The 19,804-nt window shown below is 40.5% G+C and overlaps 2 protein-coding genes across 12 annotated transcripts; one reads left to right on the forward strand and one right to left on the reverse strand.

Moving 5' to 3' along the window:
• Positions 1–428: 428 nt before the first annotated feature.
• On the reverse strand, positions 429–11,306 carry terb1 (telomere repeat binding bouquet formation protein 1). Of its 11 annotated transcripts, none has more exons than XR_015086540.1 (18): positions 10,879–11,280; positions 10,508–10,591; positions 9,868–9,978; positions 9,152–9,283; positions 8,239–8,370; positions 8,086–8,146; positions 7,904–8,001; positions 7,699–7,827; positions 7,471–7,623; positions 7,274–7,405; positions 6,680–6,805; positions 6,214–6,586; positions 4,951–5,018; positions 4,796–4,867; positions 4,534–4,691; positions 4,233–4,304; positions 3,456–3,521; positions 429–1,193 (listed from the first exon to the last, which is right to left on the reverse strand). XR_015086540.1 is itself a non-coding variant. In XM_086028697.1 (18 exons), exons 1-18 carry the CDS (start codon positions 10,916–10,918, stop codon positions 1,160–1,162), a joined length of 2,124 nt encoding a protein of 707 aa, XP_085884823.1. In that variant the 5' UTR covers positions 10,919–11,280; the 3' UTR covers positions 429–1,159. The 11 variants fall into 11 exon arrangements, 8 of the variants coding, with proteins under 8 accessions (XP_085884823.1, XP_085884825.1, XP_085884826.1 ...); XM_086028697.1 differs by having other exon boundaries at positions 3,461–3,521; positions 4,446–4,691; XM_086028699.1 differs by having other exon boundaries at positions 4,446–4,691.
• On the forward strand, positions 11,198–19,124 carry pdp2 (putative pyruvate dehydrogenase phosphatase isoenzyme 2). The gene is made up of 8 exons (XM_086028702.1): positions 11,198–11,755; positions 11,941–12,150; positions 13,024–13,143; positions 13,847–14,133; positions 14,471–14,576; positions 14,792–15,028; positions 15,871–16,170; positions 16,735–19,124. Exons 1-8 carry the CDS (start codon positions 11,681–11,683, stop codon positions 16,996–16,998), a joined length of 1,599 nt encoding a protein of 532 aa, XP_085884828.1. The 5' UTR covers positions 11,198–11,680; the 3' UTR covers positions 16,999–19,124.
• The last annotated feature ends 680 nt before the right edge of the window (positions 19,125–19,804 follow it).

The following is a 19,804-nucleotide window of genomic DNA, read 5'->3' on the forward strand; positions in this document are numbered from 1 at the left end:
TTTTAAGAACGCGAAAGTCCTAAAGTATAACTTGTAAGTCGGTGCTGCGTGAGATGCTGGACAAGAACACACAAGCTGCATGACTAATGTGTGTGTGTTGTGATTCCTGCCGTAGCAAAGCTCCATAAAAAAAACAAAAACAAAACAAGGACTAATGCACAGAAAGTCTTGATTTCCTGTCTTGACTTGTGGCCAAAACTTAACAAATCACAAAAGTAGATTAAATATTACTATATTAGGGGGTCTTGTTTTGTTTTCAACGGAGCAGGGGCTGACTTGCAGGAAATTTCCTGTGTTTGCCCAATGGTAAGTCTCAAAGAATTCCAGCAAAGCCCCCCTCCCCAAAAAAGTGTCTTAGAAACTCATCATGAACATTTTATTGGCTTTAAAGCACTTATTGTTTTAATTCACACGCTTGAAATGACATCCCCCCCCCCAAAAAAAAAAATTGCTAAACAAAACGACAAAAAATGAACACAACATTAACAGACCATGCTGATTTGTTGTCTAGCATAGAATTTTCTGCACAATTGGAACAGGTTCTCAGATTCACCCAAAAAGTGCTACTGTTGTTTTTGCAAAAAGTCCGAAGTCTGTTGGAATGAGATGAATGATTACTGCCGGCAGTCACGTACCACCTTTCCAATTTCTACCACTTGCCCGATTCAAGGTCACGGTTAATAAGCTTGGAGTCTATCCCAGCGGACTTTCGTCCTGCATGGACTGGTCCCTAAAGTCAATCTTACAAATACTATTCACACTTATTGCCTATTTAAAGTCCTCAATCAGCCTAACATGCGTTTTTTCGGAATGTGGGAGCCAATCGCAATAATAAACTCAAACGAATTCCTCGCTGCCAGCGTCGATCGAAACTCTCGGTTGGAAGGAACCAAATAACGCAAGTGTATGCAAGTTGTCATGCGATCAAAGACACGGCTTAAACATGTATTTAAATTCATAAATGACAACAAATACACCCATTAACAATGACGACGCACTCATACAAGTGCAGCAGAACTAGTTTGTACGTGCTGTAGAACTCATTACTCAGCACACGGGAGCACATTTAAACATCAACTGAACTAGAACTAAAGGCTGTGTAGCTAAACAGTTTATGTTGAGCCTGATGAAGGGTTAGGAAGTTTTGGTCCGGAATGTCTCACACACAGTCAGCATCTTGTGGCTTTACTTGTCTGAAGACAGAAATAGGACAGTCTTAAGCTTGAGTTACACTTAAAGAGAAGTCAACCCAAACATTTTTTTTTCAAGAATATGTTCTATGCAGGCCCACTAGTTGAAACAAGCCATACTGATACATTTTGAGTTTGTGGAATAAGAGTTAATCCACCCGTTTTAGGTAGCTGAGGGCGCGGCCATTTTGTCACTTCTGTCGACTGAAAATGACATCACAGTTGCTCAGGCAACAACCAATCACAGCTCCATTTTCTGAAGATGAGCCATGATTGGTCGTTATCCGAGCCCCGAGCATCTGTGATGTCATTTTCAGTCGACAGAAGTGACAAAATAGCCGCGCCCTCAGCTGGCTAAAAACGGTGGGCTTGCATCAAACGTATTCTTGAAAAAATATGTTTGGGTTGACTTCCGCTTTAATGTGAATGGTTGAAATGATACAATTCAAAAACAGGATTATCTTTGCGGTAACACTGTTGCATTTCCAAAGACGTGAATTACTTCCCCTGTTGTGAGTCAAGGACCCTCTGAAATGAGCCTTTTGTAAGATATGTGTCGCGAGTCGGAAATACCGTACACACTGATGCTGCAGTGCGCAGTGAAGTGTTGCAGCACGTTACCAACTAACACTAAATAATGTGGAGAGGTTGATGAGAGTGCTGGTTGCGATACAGGCAGGCTTGAGTTTCGCAATCCTTCTTTCTCTAATGTTGGTGGGAAAACAGGAAGCGCTTTTTTTAAGCGCTAAACAATCCTCGAAAAGTGGGCAAATTCAAACTTGTTTTGATGGGAACTGATATTTGCTTTTATGCGCTTCATCCCTTTAACCTTTCTGGCAGCCGGAAGAACAGCAGCATGGCCTTCGCATTCATTTCGCTCTCTCCTCTGGTTTCTGGGTTTGAAAGTGAGTGGCCGGCTCGCATGTGACTGTCGTTGCGCTACTTAGTACGTTTCCTGCAAATTGGAAATGCAAATCACGTTTCATTTCAGCACGACAGCTGAGTAACCAAGAGTGCATTCACCAAACAAGATGCGGAGCCATTTCCCGTTGGCTCGAATTTGCAAAAACCGGTAAAGCAAGGTCAGATTAAGGGCAAAATATGAACACACAATTTACAGTATACTGTACTTTGTACACGTAACGAAATGGAAGGCAAGGCGGCAGTTGAATACGCTCTCGTGGCTGTGCAGCTCCCGACCGGCGCTGGCCTGCACTGTGACAACACTGGCTGCAATTCAAACATTCCTTCTGCTATTTGGTTTTTAGTTTGTCTGCTCCCAGCAAACACGCACACACACACACACCCCCACACACACAAACACACTCCTCCAGTCATTTATCCTCCGGGAATACACACTCACTCTTTACTCTGAGGCATTCTCAGGGAAGCCCATCTTAGATCGTCGAGGACGTACAGTGGAGTTAAATGCTCACAAGGTCGCAAAATACAGAATTGGAACATTTTCGGAAAAAAAGCGCCCCTAACGTTACACAGAGAAAAAAAAACTGCTGTGGGATAAATTTGCACATTTTAAACATTTTTGAGGGGTAAATTGCCTGTACAATGAACTCATTCACTGCCATTGACAAATTTACTTGTCTTTTCACAGTTCAGCGATTCAATCCCAGGAATTTATTTATATATTTTTTTCAAAATTTTTTCAAACGTTGGGTAAAAGAGGGTCTGAAAATGTCTGTCAGTGAATGAGTTAATACATGTTTTAGAATAATGGACACTACAGTATTTCTTATGGGGAAAAAAGAGGTTAGCGGTTCCACTGTATTTCTGTTGTGCCAGAACATTTATTATGGTTATGCAATTTATTTCTGTCCACAGCCAGCAAACATATTTGACTTGTCATACTTTACTTGTCATATTATTATCATTAAAGCATACTTGAAGAGATTCTAGAATGCAGTATTATCCACCAATATTTAGAATGTATGCTAGGTTTTTCTAAATATTTTGTTTTGTTTAGATGGCATCCCACATACTATCTCACTTTCATTCTTGTACCTGAAATTGATCAATCTTGAATGTGTTTGTGTCAGTCCAATAAGACATTACCTTCGCAATCAACTAAGAGCTAGTAACACAAGAGATGTACATTCTCTTTGAGGGACAGCAATATTGTGAATTATGTGTAAAAGTGAACTAATCATACTGAAATTGTTTTTAACATATGTTCGCCTTTCACTTTGAGTGTACATTGCATTGGACACTCTGCCGCCACAATTCATAAGAAATACAGTATACACGTACCGGACCTGTGGTGAAATGGGAACTTTGTTGTTTCAGCTCCTCTTTGCACTGGAATCAAGTTGATACCTGTCAGTGGAGATTGAAGATCCATAAATTCATTACAGGAGGTCTTCGGGTTAAGCGGTACTGTTTCGACTTTTCGACGCTTGAGTCTCGTCCTCCATTTTGTCTCGAGCCCCATAGTGTGTGGGTAAAAAAGAAAGCAGGATCTTCCAGCGACGCTGGTCCAACCAAAACGAAAGCCATTACGATGGAAATGAAGCTGGATATCATCAAAAGGTCGGAGAAAGGCGAGACGTCGACGGAAATCGGATATTTATTTTGAGATTTAGGCGGTATTAAAGGTGGAGGCATGGCTCAGCTTCAGAAAACAGGTGAGTCGTGACTGGTCGTTACCTGAGCCCTGAACAATATTGTATTGTATTTTATTTAAGGGTTAATTTCCGATCTACGCAAAAATCCGGGATATGCCATCAGCGTAGGAACGGAAAACTCATTTATAACTCGAGGACCTCCTGTATTCACAAACTGTCACAGACTTATTGGTGATGGTGGATTATACACTACACAATGCGATGAATTGTTCATAACAATAAAGGTGGGTAAAAGTCAGCAGACACAACACACAGGCAGCTACAAAATTTACAGGTTAAGTTAACTCAAAGAAATTCTTTACGAAATGTCCTATGCAGCCCCACTAGTCCAAACACAATATAAAGGATATTTGGGGGTTTACTTCCCGTTTAAACAAACACCCATGTGATGTGTCATCCTTACCATTGTGGCACTTCCAAATCCTTTCAGGCTGCTTTTGCTTGGCTCCTTTATATGTTGGAGTCAGGGTGACATCTGGATGGAGGAAGAATTTTGATTTTGTTTGAGATGTTGAGAAATGATGATGAAAAAATAAATACATAACAAAACTGAAACATGGCAGCACGGTGGATTAGTGGTTTGCTCCACTTTCTGTCCAGGAAGAGGAAGGGTTACTTTTTAAATTCAAACACGGAAGCCTGCGGGTTGGGAGGGTTCCCTGTGGCGCTGACTCCCTCTCAAGTTTCGGGTAGGTCGGGTCTACCATTGCGTGCTCTCCCTTCAGCAGAGAGCGGCGGAGGGGGGCCTTGAAGCACTCTGTCGCCTCAAGAAGGACCTTGTGCATTTCGCACTTCTGATGGCAGGATTCCAGGACAGATGCAAAAGTGCGACTGGTCACTCTCTCGAAAGGCATCACGCAACCTGAGGGAGTGAAACAAAATGAGAGATAACGAGAAGAGAATTATCTCAATTACCACAAAGACACAATAAATCAATGCTTTTGTGACAAGCACTGTTTCTCTTACCGGCGCATCTTTCATTGTAGCGTGATTCTTCCCCTTGCCTTTTATCCACAAACATGTCATTGTCCTGCAACTCTGAACATCAAAACATGGCATTTATAAACATGAAAAACAACACATTCTTGATACACACACGTATTTCATTCTTCGTGGCTTACTTTCTCCATCACTGCAATTAAGAGCTCTTGGTAATTGGGGGTCTTGCTGCAGACAGTTCATTGGCGGACTTAAAAAAAAAAAAAAAAAAGATCATTATCCATGCTTTAGTGTTTGATACTTCATAATTGGGGAAACATTTTGCATTATTGTTTTTGTATTGATATACTTGGATTGTGCAAGTATGCCTAATGAAGACCTCGTTGAGTTAGGTCTGACAGCTTTTTTAAAATTAATTTTTGGGGAGGGAAATCCAAAACGGACCCCAATTTATTTATACAGGTTTTTGAGCTAAAGGATACCCGTTTTCTTAAAAAATATAAAATAAATGCGTATGTATGTAAATAAAACACTAAGATAGAATAGTTAAAAGAATTGAAAACTAAAACGACCGCATAAAATGATAAAGAAATTGTAGCCGTATGTCCATGATTACAAGGTTAAGAGAAAAGCCAGCACTAATCCTCTTAATTCCTACTATGCTAGCTTTCTATGCAGATATTGATGGTACTGTCCTATTGGGAGCTGCCAATCACCGCACTGTCTCAATTGTGATTGCCCCAAAAAGTTGCCACATAGCTGAAGATAAATTCAATCGTAATCAGGTCTTCTTACTTTAGTCTTAATACAGCTAATCATTGGAATTGTTCTTTTCTGGTAAAATGTGGAAGAAAAAAAAAACTTCACGTGATTGAAAAAAAAAAAAAAAAAACATGACTGCAATTTTGGAATCAGTATGCTAATTTTAGTTTTAATCAGCATGTAAACATAACCAAACAGATGTTTTTTTCCTGGTATGCTGCGAGATATTGTCAGGTGTGCCGTGGGAAATAATCGAATTTGTGTGCCTGTGCTCTAGCGCCTGGCAGCGTATTCATGACCTTACTACATTGTAGTACTCTTCCATACCAGCAGGTAGTAGCAGCAGCAAGTACTTAATTGTCTTTGCTTAGAGACAAGCGAATTAGTGACGCATGTTTATCCAAACAGGCCCATGTTTCACACTTAATAAGTATCAATATGAAACATTATAAAATACCTTTTTCTTTGCGTTTATTTAATTCCTATCCAAGATGTTATAATATGACGTCATTCGTCAATGTTAAAAAATGGTTATGTAAACAAATTAACACTTATATTGTTAAAATAAGCTTTTTTTTTCACAATTTCAGCTGCTGGTGTGCCGCTGGATATTTTTCAATGTAATAAATGTGCCTTGACTCAAAAAAGTTTGAAAAACACTGATGTAAAGGACACAAGCCAACCTGTCTACTGTATGTGCATCTCTGCTTCCCTCTTGTGGCTGTACTTGGGACGGCATAATAGATCCAGTACCGTTACACAATGAACATGACACAATTCCTCTCCTGCTTTCAACCGTCTCTTTCTCAGCACATGGCTCCGCGTTCTTCACGTGTCTGCCTCCTGCCTCTTTTTCTTTTTCCTCCTCCGAGTTGTCTACATTGGATGAATCCAGCGTTTTGAAGACACTAAGAGCCTTGCGGTTGAGTGACAGGCGACCTCCTTGCAGCAGCTGTGAGGTGGCAGGAAAAGAAGATGGGCCAGACTCTTCAGTGGCTTCTGTGTCAAGCTTCTCATCTTCCTCTTGCTTTGGATCAGGGATTCCCAAGGACGTGACTTCAGAGACAGACAAACAGATTACACCAATTCATTCAATTATTGACCATGATGATCTCCTTTAATGAAGCTGCCTTCATGCCATTGACTTACTAGCCTGTTTGCAGGTCTGCAATATGAACGTTGCGAACTTCCTGACCTCCTCGTTTGCATCTTCAGCGAGCAGAGTGATGATGAGTGGCAGGCCGCCACACTGCACCAGCTGGGACTGGTGTTCCTCTGCGGACACGGATAGAAAACAGGCTACTGTACTAGAGAGCCGTGCTCTTGATGTTACACAACAACAACCTAATAAAAAAAATCATCCTCCTTTTTACTTTTTACTGGGTGACAGCCATCGCCGACAGCAGCTTCAGGATGTATGCGCGCTGGCTTTTACTGTTATGGTGGCCTTCAGTAAACAGCTGAAAAGTGCAACCGCGACTGTGGCTCTCCTTTCCCATATGCAAGGGCACAGTGAGTAACTGTAAAAACCCACTTGATAAAAACGAACAATGCAACCATGAATAGCATGACAAGACTGTAAATGTGGGAATAGTTATTTGTCAAGATGTGCCCTGCGAGTGAAATACAACTGAACTGTACTTAGGCAATGATTTTTTTGGGCCTATCACTAGAGGCAGGCCGCGTACCACACTGGATGGATAATTAAAATGTTGTTGTTTCCACGGCCACTTAATTTCTTACCAGAAGCTTCGGTGAAATGGCCGAGCAAGACGAGCACCGCCAGTTTGTCCTCGCAGTTGAGGTGCGGGCTCGCCAGCAGGGAAACAAGATGATCCACGACAGCATAACGGGCCAAAGCTGAAGCCAGGTTTGCTGCATGGAAATAAGAGGCAGATGAAACCGTTTTTACAGTTAAATATTATGAGGTTAATACTCACCGTTGTTAGCGATACAAGCTGACACGGTCTTGATTATTGTTATTAAAAGCTGGCAAAGTGACGGGCTCGTGTCAGATTCAGACGCCAGACGGATCAGCATGTGAACAAGAGTCTCTAACACCCCGGTGGCGGCAAAGCTCCTTTGAACACGTTCTGCAAACACAAAGTACACATTGGATATCATACTGGGCTTTAAATTTGACAGTTTGGAACGTTGACTTGACTCACCGTTGTTGGCGACGGTCATCGCTATGAAGGAGCAAAGGTATCGAAACACCTCGAAGCAAGGCAAAGAAATCCGCTGAAGCCACATTTTTATTTTGGGAAAGGACGGCACACAGACACGCTGAGTCTCCTCTAAAGTATGTGGGGAGGACAAACGTTGTCTTTAGTCACGCATCGTCATTATTCATTAAATATTTCATTGCAATACCATTCTGGGGGTTGTTGACGCAGCCACAGAGAGCATTTGACACTGATACCCATAAACAGACGTGAGCAGAGTCGGCGGTAGATTCAGGGAACATGTTGCTGAAACGGTATAAACGCAAACATTTACGGTCGATATTTGCTTGATTTCTGTGCAAATACAACACTGATTCTTTTGCATCTTACCTGAAGAGGTTCAGCAGAATGTCTAGGCAGCCAGTGGTTTGGGCTAAAGTCTGCCCTGCCTCTGGAAAAGAACAGCTATTGATGAGGTTTATGCCCTTGAATAAGTCGACATTCATTGATTTCCATTTTTAAAGTGAGCGGCATGAGTCTTACTGTTGTTGGCTACCAACACAGACAGTAAATAAACAGAGACACTCTTCTGTTTAAGCGAGGCATCTTCTTCTTTCATAAAACCACAGAGGTCCAGAAACATCTCTCTTTGGCACAGACTATTCTTGCAGTGCACTTCAAGAGGAAACACACATGGTTGCCACTTTTACTGCATGGATTTAACAAAGCAAAAGGTTCAATAGTATCTCTGTTATTTAAAAAGGAAGTCAACACAAACATTTTTTTTTCAAGAATATGTTTTATGCAGGCCCACTAGTTGAAACAAGGCATTCTGATAAATATTGCGTTTGTGGAATCAACGTTAATCCACCCGTTTTTAGCCATCTCTGGGGGCGGCCATTTTGTCACTTATGTCGACTGAAAATGACTTCACAGTTGCTTCGGGCTCTGGTAACGACCAATTACAGCTCACCTGTTTTCTGAAGCTGAGCCACGATTGATCGTTATCTGAGGTCTGAGCATTTGTGATGTCATTTTCAGTCGACAAAAGTGACAAAATGGCCGCCCCCTGAGATGACTAAAACGGGTGGATTCTGCTGTTTAACTCGTATTCCACAAACGCAATATTAATTAGAATGTCGTGTTTCAACTAGTGGGCCTGCATAAAACATATTCTTCAAAAAACATGTTTGGGTTGACTTCCACTTTAAGCTTAGTGAATAAAGTGAGTATCTTAATACAATATCTATATTTATTAATACATGTATCACAGCCTTTTAATGTTTTTGTTCTATTTATTGTATTGTTTGTAAAGTGCTTTGTTACAGCTCTAGCTGTTATGAAATGCGCTATATAAATAAAATTGTATTGTATTGTAATTTGTAACACCGGTCTTGTCGTATCACAATGATGCCACTGCGAATTGCTTGTTATTGAGCACGCAATACATACGTACCATTGGCCTCTGCTAAAGTGCAGAGTGTAAAAAGCGCAGTCTGCTTCACATTTGGATGAACGACGTTGGATTTGAAGAGGTTGTACACAAACATCACACCTCCCATTTCTCTCAGCAGGTCCACATTGTGCTCTGAAATCGTACGTACTCTGTGTGAAACACTCTAAATAAGAATGAAAAGGGGTAACGGACTCGAGCATTTGTCTTTGTCAGAAATATGAGGATGCACATGGTGACAGGAAGTCAGTGTGGAGATTTTGATTGGCCCCGATCCAGATTTGTGATGGAAAATTTTAGAGGCCTTTGAAGTGCTCATTCCATGTTTTGTTTTATTTGATTCCACAAATACATATGGCGACCACTCTTCATGTTGCTACTACGATCAACCATTGTCCCGAGTGGCAACCACTGTCCCTTCATGATCCAATCCAATAAATCAAATTGTATTTATAGAAGTGTTTTAAACAACAGGATTGACTAAAGTAGTGTACTAATCATCTATAATATACAGTATCTAAAAGTAAGCAATGGAAGAGTAAAAACAACAAAACCAATAAAAAAATGAATACCACATGTAAGAGCAGGATTCGTGTAAGTGGTGTTTCATAGTGTATCAGGTTCAACCATGAGTTGGGAACGACCAGGACAGATGTATCGCCACACGTCAAAGAATAGGGCAAGCATTTGTAATTTATCAAATGATTGTTAATGCTTACCTTTTTTCTCACATATGGAGTTGATGGTGACGAGGGCTTGCTTTTGCAGATCTGGACAGTTCATCTGGTACTTCACACATTCCAGCAGCAAATAGAGATCTGTCTTGGTAGCTGACATCACAACCACGAAACAACAGCCAGATGTACATCAGTATACAGCTACTTCGAAAGTTAGTACAGCCTCTGTTGATATACATAGATCAGTCATTCCCAACCACAGTGTGCCCTGAGAAAACATCGATGTGCTGTGGAAAGTTACCCAATTTCACCTAATAAGTCAGAAAATTATTATTTATAAAATAATGTACTGTATCTATGGCAGTGACCTAACGGCAGGCAGAACAATTAAAAGCTCTTCCACTAGACGGCACAAGGTACAACGTACGCTATCCACCTGTTGCCCATCATCAACAGAATAGCAGTGTTCAGCTAAACACGTCCAGTCTAAGTACATTTGAGAGTAAACTGAGGCCAGATGAAGATACAGTAATTTCAGAATACTGTACATACTTTTTGTGATATTTTGTGTTTGATGGTGTGCCTGCCCTGAAATTTTTCGAATGTAAAATATGTGTGACTCAGGAAGCTTGGAAACACAGATGATTCAAAAAATCACATTTAAAGAATACATGTGACTCACTGTTGCGGCTGCTGGTGTAAATCACTGCATCATCTGTGCTCTCTTGAGCTGTTTCAGTAGTTTGAACTCCCAAGTGATACATTACTGTAATTGTTGTCAAGAGTTAATTACAGTCAAGTAAACTTCGTTTTACAAGAGTTAGCAAAATCGATAGGTTGACTGTATACATAATAAACAGCTAATTCTAAGACCCACGAATGGGTATTTTCAAAAATGCATGAGATAAATTGAAAAAAATCCCCAATGATCACATTTAGTCAGATTAGTCTATACACGCTATTTGCGTGAGTAAAAAAAAACAATAACAGATCAATATGTGAGTCATAGATGTTCATTTACAAATATGGACTAGCAACTGACTTGAAGTTTACCTCGACTGTGTAAATGTTTTTGCTGAAGTAAAAGAAACATGGCGTCGCCAACATATTTGACCTACTTCATTTTTATTCATTTATCCTCTTTATTTAAATCCTTTGTAATTTCGTACAAGCATCCTGTTACCAATTGTGTTGTTTTAGAACAGTAAACGCAGATATATATTTAGTACAATAATTCGTTTTCTTTCTTTCTTTTAAACTATGAGGTATTTTTTTTAACTCGTACGCGGAAGTATTACCACCTGACGAAAAGAGGACATAAAAACTCCCGCAGAAGAAGGTAAATAAAAATTATTAAATTATTGAACGTATAAGAGGACACGATGTACTAACTCATTAACCATATGTATTTTATATTTGTAGTATTTATACATCACCAAGTTTCAACTACAGTATTGACTATTACCCGGATTTACGTCATGGATGATGTCATTTACGTCACTCACATGCTTATCTGTCCTCGGCGTCGCTCTATTCATTAACAACTTTACTAAACCGCCTTGTGTGCGTTTCAATACGTGACAGCTACTAATGTACTTACGCCGCAGTTTATATTTCCGATAATGACGCTGTAGTTTGAGTTTTGAATACGAAAGTAGCGATTACTCTGCAGTAGCCTGCTATGCTAACGGTAGCTCGTGTAACCTACATAGATAACAAAACAAACATCATGGTTTCACCTTTCGTCTAATTTCGCAAAGCCCCCCTAGTTGTTCCGTGTGCCGAACTTTACCCTTGTTCTCTCTACTCATGCAACCTACTGGTTAAGTTTACAATTGCTTAAAAGCTATAAGAAATGTTGAGGCGTTCGTACGCCAGCATCATTGATCGAGCGTCAAGAAGAGGCAGCAACATCCCAAATGCACTACAGGTTCTTATTTCGTCTTTTTCAGTCATTCATATCTATCTATCTATCTATCTATCTGTCTATCTATCTATCTATCTATCTATCTATCTATCTATCTATCTATCTATCTATCTATCTATCTATCTATCTATCTATATATATATATATAAAATTGTTTTAACGATTGCTGCTTTTTGGGGGTCTCTCAGTGTCGCCCACACGCAGTGTTCCCTAAGCAAGCACACCGGCATCGTAACTCTTCATCCTGCTGGGATCTGTCATCCAGAAGAAACGAGCACAAGGTGTGCACAGGTGTCACGTTGACAACTCAAAGTGGACGCCAGCTGTCAACACATCAGGACTTTGACTTTCAGCTCAACCGAGTGCAGATCGACAGCATTCTGCGGGCAAATGAGCAGGTAATAATAATACTGTGGCATATTGAGGGTGAACTCTGTTTGCACAATGAAGGATTTGTCGCAAAGAAAGTTTGTATTTAACCCTGCCAGACCCCAGAGATAATGAACAGAAAATTCTATTTTTAAAAAAAATAAATCTGAAACCTTTATTTGTCTCTTTAACACAATAAAAAAAAAATTCTAATGTATCATAAATGATACCACAGGCATCACTTGCCATTCTGGCGTTCATATGATATAACAAAAGCATCAGCCTTTTTTTGCAAACTGCTACGTTTAACAGAAATTCTTTTGTTTTATTATTAAATGTAGTAAGCATGAAAGAAGTTTGTTTTTCTCTAGGTCTAGTGCCTTCAGGTGTCGTCGATACAGGGACCAATAATTTCTGAGTGCCACTGTGACACTATGCTACAAAATATACAAATACCATCTTCTGATTTTGAAGCTGTATATTTGTGCAGGGTGGTAACATATCCAATGAGCCAAATCACCAATGAAACTGTTGTATGTTTCCACAATGGATGGTCTGGGAACCATTGACATAGGTTTTTGTCTTCCGATTCCAACGTCTCACATGGTCAAGGGGAGTGATGCTAGCAAAAGAGGACACCAGGTTGACAGGCTTGGTGGCACACCACCGTACAACTGTACCATTGTTTTGGTGGACCCTCTTTTGTTGAAACCTCCTAAATTAAAACTGAAAGTCAACACTTCAGCCACATATAGACTTAAAAAAAAAAATCAAATCCATTATGTTGGCATGTAAGGCAGAATTATAAAAACACCATTGCCCAAATTCTTATTCACCTGACTATATTGATGCATTGTATGTTTTTGGGAAAATTGCTGAAGCCTTTATCATCTGTGTTACAGAGTGTGAGCGTGCCAGAGTTTGATGTACGAGGCCTCGGCCTAGTGCGAAAGTTTGAGAGCAACAACTTAGCCGCCAACACGCCCAATGAAGACCGCCGCAGCGCAGCCACCTGTTTGCAGGTATGCAAGCATTCTGTGCCAATAATCACTTTGAATTCTGTTAGCTTCAGGTCGCTTCTTTTTTTTTTTTTTTCCTTTTCTGTAGCTCATAATTTGACAATTGACCGCTATTTTGAGGATATTCTTAGTCTGGGTCAAAATTGACCTGGAACGTAATGTATGTGTCAGAGCTGTCCACTAACTTTTGCACTGGTAGCACCGGTGCAAAAGACTTTGTCAGTTTCTTGGGAGGTACAGCATGACCATATTTGCGAATGTAAAGTAGTCTTAATAGGCATACTGTTGTATGATGTAAAAATTGACATCGACCCAAGATATATTTGGAAAATATTTTACTGTCTGCAACAAGCAATAATTTTAAAAGCAGACATAACGAAAAACAAAGGCTTTGCTTTTAAGTGAACGTTTTGTTCAATTTATAGGGCCAGCTCTTATAGTATGGGTAGAAATTAGTCTCAAAATTATTCACATAAATATGTCCTCAATTTACCCTTTTTAAAAATTTTTTTTTTTAAATGTTGCGTGTGACATGATTTTTCATTTGTAATAACTCAATTCTGCTTGTGAATTGTTGAATGTGCGTTTGTGGTTCAATGGACAGGCTCATTGATTTTTGAGACAAATATCACACAGTTTTCTAGATATTCCCACACGTTTCAAATATTCGCGGCTTAAGTTGAAATAAGGTAATGATTCTCCCCAGGCAAAGGGCACGCTCTTTGGCGTCTTCGATGGCCATGGCGGCTGGGCCTGCGCGCAGGCGGTCAGCGAGCGCCTGCTGTACTACATCACCGTCGCCATGATGCCCAAGCGCAGCCTAGAGGAGCTGGAGACATGCGTGGAGCACGGCAGGCCCGTCCCGCCCGTTTTGCAGTGGTATAAGCACCACACCGACTTTAATTACCGCGACTCGGCTTCACTCTACGTCCACCACCTTCGAGTCTTCTGGCAGGAGCTTTTGGACAGCCATGAACATGGGGAAGGCATGTGGTATGTGCTAATCACCCTGCTTTACAAACACAAATGCTCTGAAACATTTTTAATTGACAGATAGATACGCTAGAAACTAGATATCGTCGCTGTCATGTGAAAAACACTTATCTCCATTTTTTTTTTTTTTATTTTCTTATTTTTACATGAATCATGTTTCCACGTTAAAGTGAAAATTAAAAATGTGTCCAAAATTGGAGATAAGTGTTTTTCACAGGACAGTGACGATACATAGATAGATGTACGGTAGATAGATACATAGATATAAAATAGATATATAGACATGGCATACTTGTACTGTACAATCCAGAGGTATGTATATGTCTTTCCCTCCCAGTCCTTCGGATGCCATGCATTACGCCTTCAAGCGTCTGGATGCCGACATCTCCTTAGAGGCTCAAGTTCCTCTCTCCAATGACTTGATGAAAAGTACCGCCATCCAGGTATCATGGCAAACATTTTTTTGTTTTTTGCTAGGGGTGGGCACAGTATGGCCCACTTCGTTCTTTAACCCGGCCCATCTAGTATTTACGTTACGTCTTTCATTAGGGTAACCATTACTAATAAGTGTCCCGCGGTGAAAGTCTGTTTGACACCCCCGTGCTGGGCTAATGCACTGTATGATTAACACATACTTTACGTATGATTCTGTTTCCAGGTTGCTTTCGCCGGGTCAACCGCCTGCGTGGCTCACGTCGGCTCGGAGGGCATCCACGTGGCCAACGCCGGTGACTGCAGAGCGGTGTTGGGCGTTCAGGAAGCCGACGGCACATGGAGTGCCGTGGACCTCTCTCAGGACCACAACTGCCAGAACCTGGCTGAGCTAGAGCGTATCAGGGCCCAGCACCCGCCCTCAGAAAGGCAGACCGTGGTCACTGATGACAGACTTTTAGGGGTGAGTGATCTTCTGATTTATTGATTATATTAATTCAACTTTCAATTCCAATTACAGGGTGATGGGTTTTTTTTTTTTTTTTGCATTTTTCTTATTAGCTACATCCATATTTCATAGCTTGTGCTGAAAAAAGTCTGATATCGTTTTGAAGAGCCCAGTAGTCGTTTTTCTTTATCTTTTGATTGATTTCATTTAGAATAAATGTGACTGGTGTTCCCACTGCATGGAATTACCGGTAAACACCATTACAGTACAGTATACTAAGGATTTTGTGCTCTAGTTATGTTTTTAAAATCACTGCAATTATTTTTAGCATAACTTTTAATTCAGCAAAGCACAGTTTGTGTTGCCAAATTAGCGATTGAGTGTAGCATCTACAGCATTCTCCTGCATTGTCCTATATTTTTTTCTATTTTCCCATTCTCTATTGTATAATAAGAAAAGAGCCTGGTGACACTTATGGAGTCAGTATTGTTGAACAAGGTAGACAGGATGTCCATTTTTTTCCATTTCAAAAGCAGTTGTTGATCAATATGTTGAAAAATTTAGCAATTTTCCGAGTTATGTGTTTCTAAGCCACAAATATTTTGCAGAGGTTGCCTTGAATTCTCCTTGCTTGGCAACAAAACTTGCTAAGAATAAAAGTTTCAAATTTTGGTATCAGGAGGTTTCAAGCAACGGGAAAATAAACAAAAGGAAAGCTTGTTTGAAGTGAAGGGGAAGCAATTCAATAAACTCAGATAATCTGATGTTCCTGAAAAACAATCGGACACTCCATTTTAAGGACATATCTAGTTATGAGTAAAATCTGATCTCTTTTTTGATGGTAAAATTTTCGTCAGGTTTTGATGCCCTTGCGAGCGTTTGGTGACGTGAAGTTCAAGTGGAGCCACGAGTTGCAGCGGAGCATCCTCGCTAGCCTGGAATCCAACGTGGACCCTGACTCGCTCAACCTGTACCACTACACCCTGCCCAACTACCTGACGCCACCCTACCTGGACGCAGCTCCAGAGGTGATGTACCACAAAGTGAGACCGCAGGACCGCTTCCTGATCCTGGGCACCGATGGCCTGTGGGACGAGCTGAGGAGTCAAGAGGCCGTGCGGTTGGTCGGCGAGCACCTGAGCGGCGTTCACCTGCAGGTATGCGTGCTCACAAGATGGATGCCGTACACCAATACTATTCAACTAAATTATTCAGGTCGAGATGGTGTGCTGAGTGTACATGAACTCATTCACAGCCAGACATTTTCAGACCCTCTTTTACCCTAAAAAAAATATATAAATAAATTCCTGGTATTGTATGGCTGGACTGTGAAAAGATAAGTAAATTTGTCAACGGCAGTGAATGAGTTCATGAGAAATAAAATTAACTCTTTTGATTTTGGCAAATGGGTGCAATGACGCAGAAAAGTGAAAAATGTCAAGGGGTCTGAATACTTTCCGCACCCACTGTACATAGAGAAGTCTCAGCTCCTCAGTAATTTGCTATAATATTAGATGTTCTCCGCAGAGGATAAGGAATATATGCTTGTGCGAACGCACCAAACGTAATTTTCTCTGTCAGAAGCCTGTTTATTCAGCAAACTAGTCTTTACTGAAATAATTTCTGCCCTCTGCCTTCAAGCATGATAATCAGTGATGACGCCATTGTTTCGACAACAGAACACAATACGCCCTAAAGGTTTCTCTGGTTTCCTTCCCCAGTCTCCGGTCTCTCAGTCGGAACGTCAGCTGAAGCTGGGCCAGCTGCACCAGCTCCTGCTCAAGCGTCAGGCCCGCGCCTCGCCCGCCTCGGACGCCAACGCCGCCACACACCTCATCCGGCACGCCCTGGGCACCGGTGAGTACGGCGAGCTGTGCCACGAGAGGCTGGCGTCCATGCTGGCGCTGCCTCAGGGCCTGGCTCGCATGTACCGCGACGACATCACGGCCATCGTGGTGTATCTGAACACGCAGGCTAATGACTGATTGAATGGCTTGGCGTTTTCAACACAGAAGAATTTTATGATTTCTTCCATGAAATTGTATTAATTTATTTCCAACCGTCTATTCTCTTAATTTAGTAGCTTGTCTTTTTTTTTTTTTTTTTTTTTGTCCAATCCGATTTCAGATTCTGGGTCATTCCACAATAGGCAGACAATTTTGAAAAAGTGTGCTGGGGTATATAGGTGTGCCATGGGAAATGATCAAATTTCACTTAATTGGCCAAAAGAGTATTTCTTTTTAACAAATAACATATCTTTGTTCGTCCATCTATGCCAGCGATTTGCAGAGACAGACAGAACAAATACATGATTTTCTTATAGATGACAGAAAGCATGAAATTGACAATTCTATTCATTTTTTGTGACATTTTTGTTTGGTGGTGTGCCTTGAAGTTTTTCCAACTTCAAATATGTGCCTTGGCTCAATAAAGTTTGGGAATCACTGTGCTAACTGGTCAAAAACAAACTATAGCTATATACCATAATAAAGAAGAAAAACTTGGTTATTTAATTTTCTGATTATATGAGTAACAGGGTTGCGTTGACTTGACACACTCCGTTTTGGCTGAATATATTCAAAGAAAAATGATAATAGAAGAGAGACTTATCTTTGGTCTCCCCATGTGATTCTGTCGTTTCTGCTGAGTCATGTAGCTCATTTGGTTTTTCTTCATCTAGATTTCTAAAGAGGTCCGAGTAACAGGGTTGTGTGTATGTGGAGACACACTGTCAGAGCTTAATATTTAAAAGTGTATGATAAAACCAAAATGTTGTAACTATTCCATGGAATACATCACCAAAAACACTTGATGTATCTGTTATATTTTATATGTAAGTTGTTCATCTAGAGCGACTGGTTGGTCAGAGGAAAACTTTTTTTTTCTTTCCTTTTTTTGGTAATGATTTTGTCATGTTATTAGATTAATACTGAGTATGAACTGCTCCAGATGATGTTGTACTTTTGTGTGCTGTTGTATTGTGTTTAATTGATAGTTTCTAGAAACCTTCTACTGTAGAACTGTGACATAATAGTGACCGTGTTGAGAGGTGGATTAGGTCGCATAAAACGCCACTGAAGGCCCCGGGACCAAATGAACAAGCCGCCACTGGTATTGATCGTTTACAGGCTTTTGTTTGTAAATTTGCACAGTCCTGTTTCAGATTGTATCATATCAAGCCAAACACAGATAATGTGAAGAAATGGTCAGATTATATTTCAGAAACGCACATTGAATGATTTTGTCTATTTTGGGCATTTTTTTACCTACAGTATGTCACATGTTAAGAATAACGCACACATTGTTAGTTTTGACCGCCATTGCCTGTATTTTCTCGGCTGTCAAATTATTTTTCACTGTTACTCATTCTAGTTATGGTTGCCCTTGGCGGGCCAGTTCTAATGCTGAGATCACGTAACTGTTATGGTTAGGGCTGTAAACGGCAAACCTGGAACCTTTGTTTTGTGCTCATGGTTTGGTTCCACACCATTGAGTATAGTTAGTTAACAAACAGCAAAACAAACTATGTTTTGTGTTAACAGGTACAAATTTAATGCCATTTGAAATGAAACATTAACGGCGTAAATCTTTTTCTTAACATTAATAGTTGATTGCCATTTTAGGAAATAAAGGCTGCAAACGAGTGCAACAATAACAGTTGTAAAAGTGTTGATTATGCTGAAAAATATATTAATGCCATTTGTTATTGCGTTTCCTCCATTTGGAGAGACTGTTTAGTTGCAGCTGGATGCTGTGTTAGTACAGTGCTATTTTCCCAAAAATATGTATCCTGTTTATCATTTGGGTAGTTATGATTTCTGAACAGCACTGTTTGTTTACAGACTAGGTGTGCTGCAGTTACACTTCCTGTCCCATACCAAATATGTTCTGTGCAGAAATACTAATCGTGCCCACATCATATTACATGATTGTCAATGCATTTCGTAATGAATAATTTTTATGGTGGATTACTCCTTGAACATAAGTCTGAAATCCGGCTCTGTGGACTATCTGTGTGACACTGTTGAATGTAAATGTACTTTCCTCTCTGTGGCACTGTATGATTTGACTTTACACTGAATGAAGGGAAGAATAAAAGATGTATAAAGATGCCTTGTGTGCTTGGATGTTGACAGGTTTGATTGCGTCAAGTGTAAACAGTGCGTAAGCATGCAAAATAAGTGGTGCTGAGTCAATGCGCTCCTGATGTGTTTTGTCAACATGTTGAGGCTCTTATTCGGACCCCATGCTCACTAAGCTCAGCTCACAGTGTATTAAAAGAAGACAAGCATTGCTTTCCACAATTTCAACAAACCCCCAGGTCTTTCATTTTTTGATCAACATACAAAAAAAGCATAAGAATTACAGCACACGCTGTTTCAGATCACACTCTTTTGGGGGAGCAGTCATGCCTCTCGCAAATGCTAAGTGAAGCTACTGTAACCATGACAATAAGGGGCAGAGCCAGAGCATGTGGTGAAGCGTGCCAACTTCGTTGCTATATTTAGCTGCTTTTCCACCCCCTCTAGTAACTATTTTTAATTGAAAAAAAAGTGGCAAAAAAAAAATCTAGCCACATTTTGTGAATTATGGAGCATCTCCGACTCCCTCCAGAGCAGAAGCTGTTCACTCCCACTGTGTCAGGGCTGTGAATAAAAGCCATCTGCGCAAAGCCCAACTTTTTGTGTACAAACCATTAAATATCCCCATTAGAGCAAATACACAACAAACCTTCACCTGCATGCTCAAGTGCCTAAGGTCACCTCCAGTTCAACGTCTTTGTTTTGCCCC

Source organism: Filicampus tigris, chromosome 4 (genome assembly GCF_054856515.1).
Source record: "Filicampus tigris isolate MCC_2025a chromosome 4, RoL_Ftig_1.0, whole genome shotgun sequence".
Classification (NCBI taxonomy): domain Eukaryota; kingdom Metazoa; phylum Chordata; class Actinopteri; order Syngnathiformes; family Syngnathidae; genus Filicampus; species Filicampus tigris.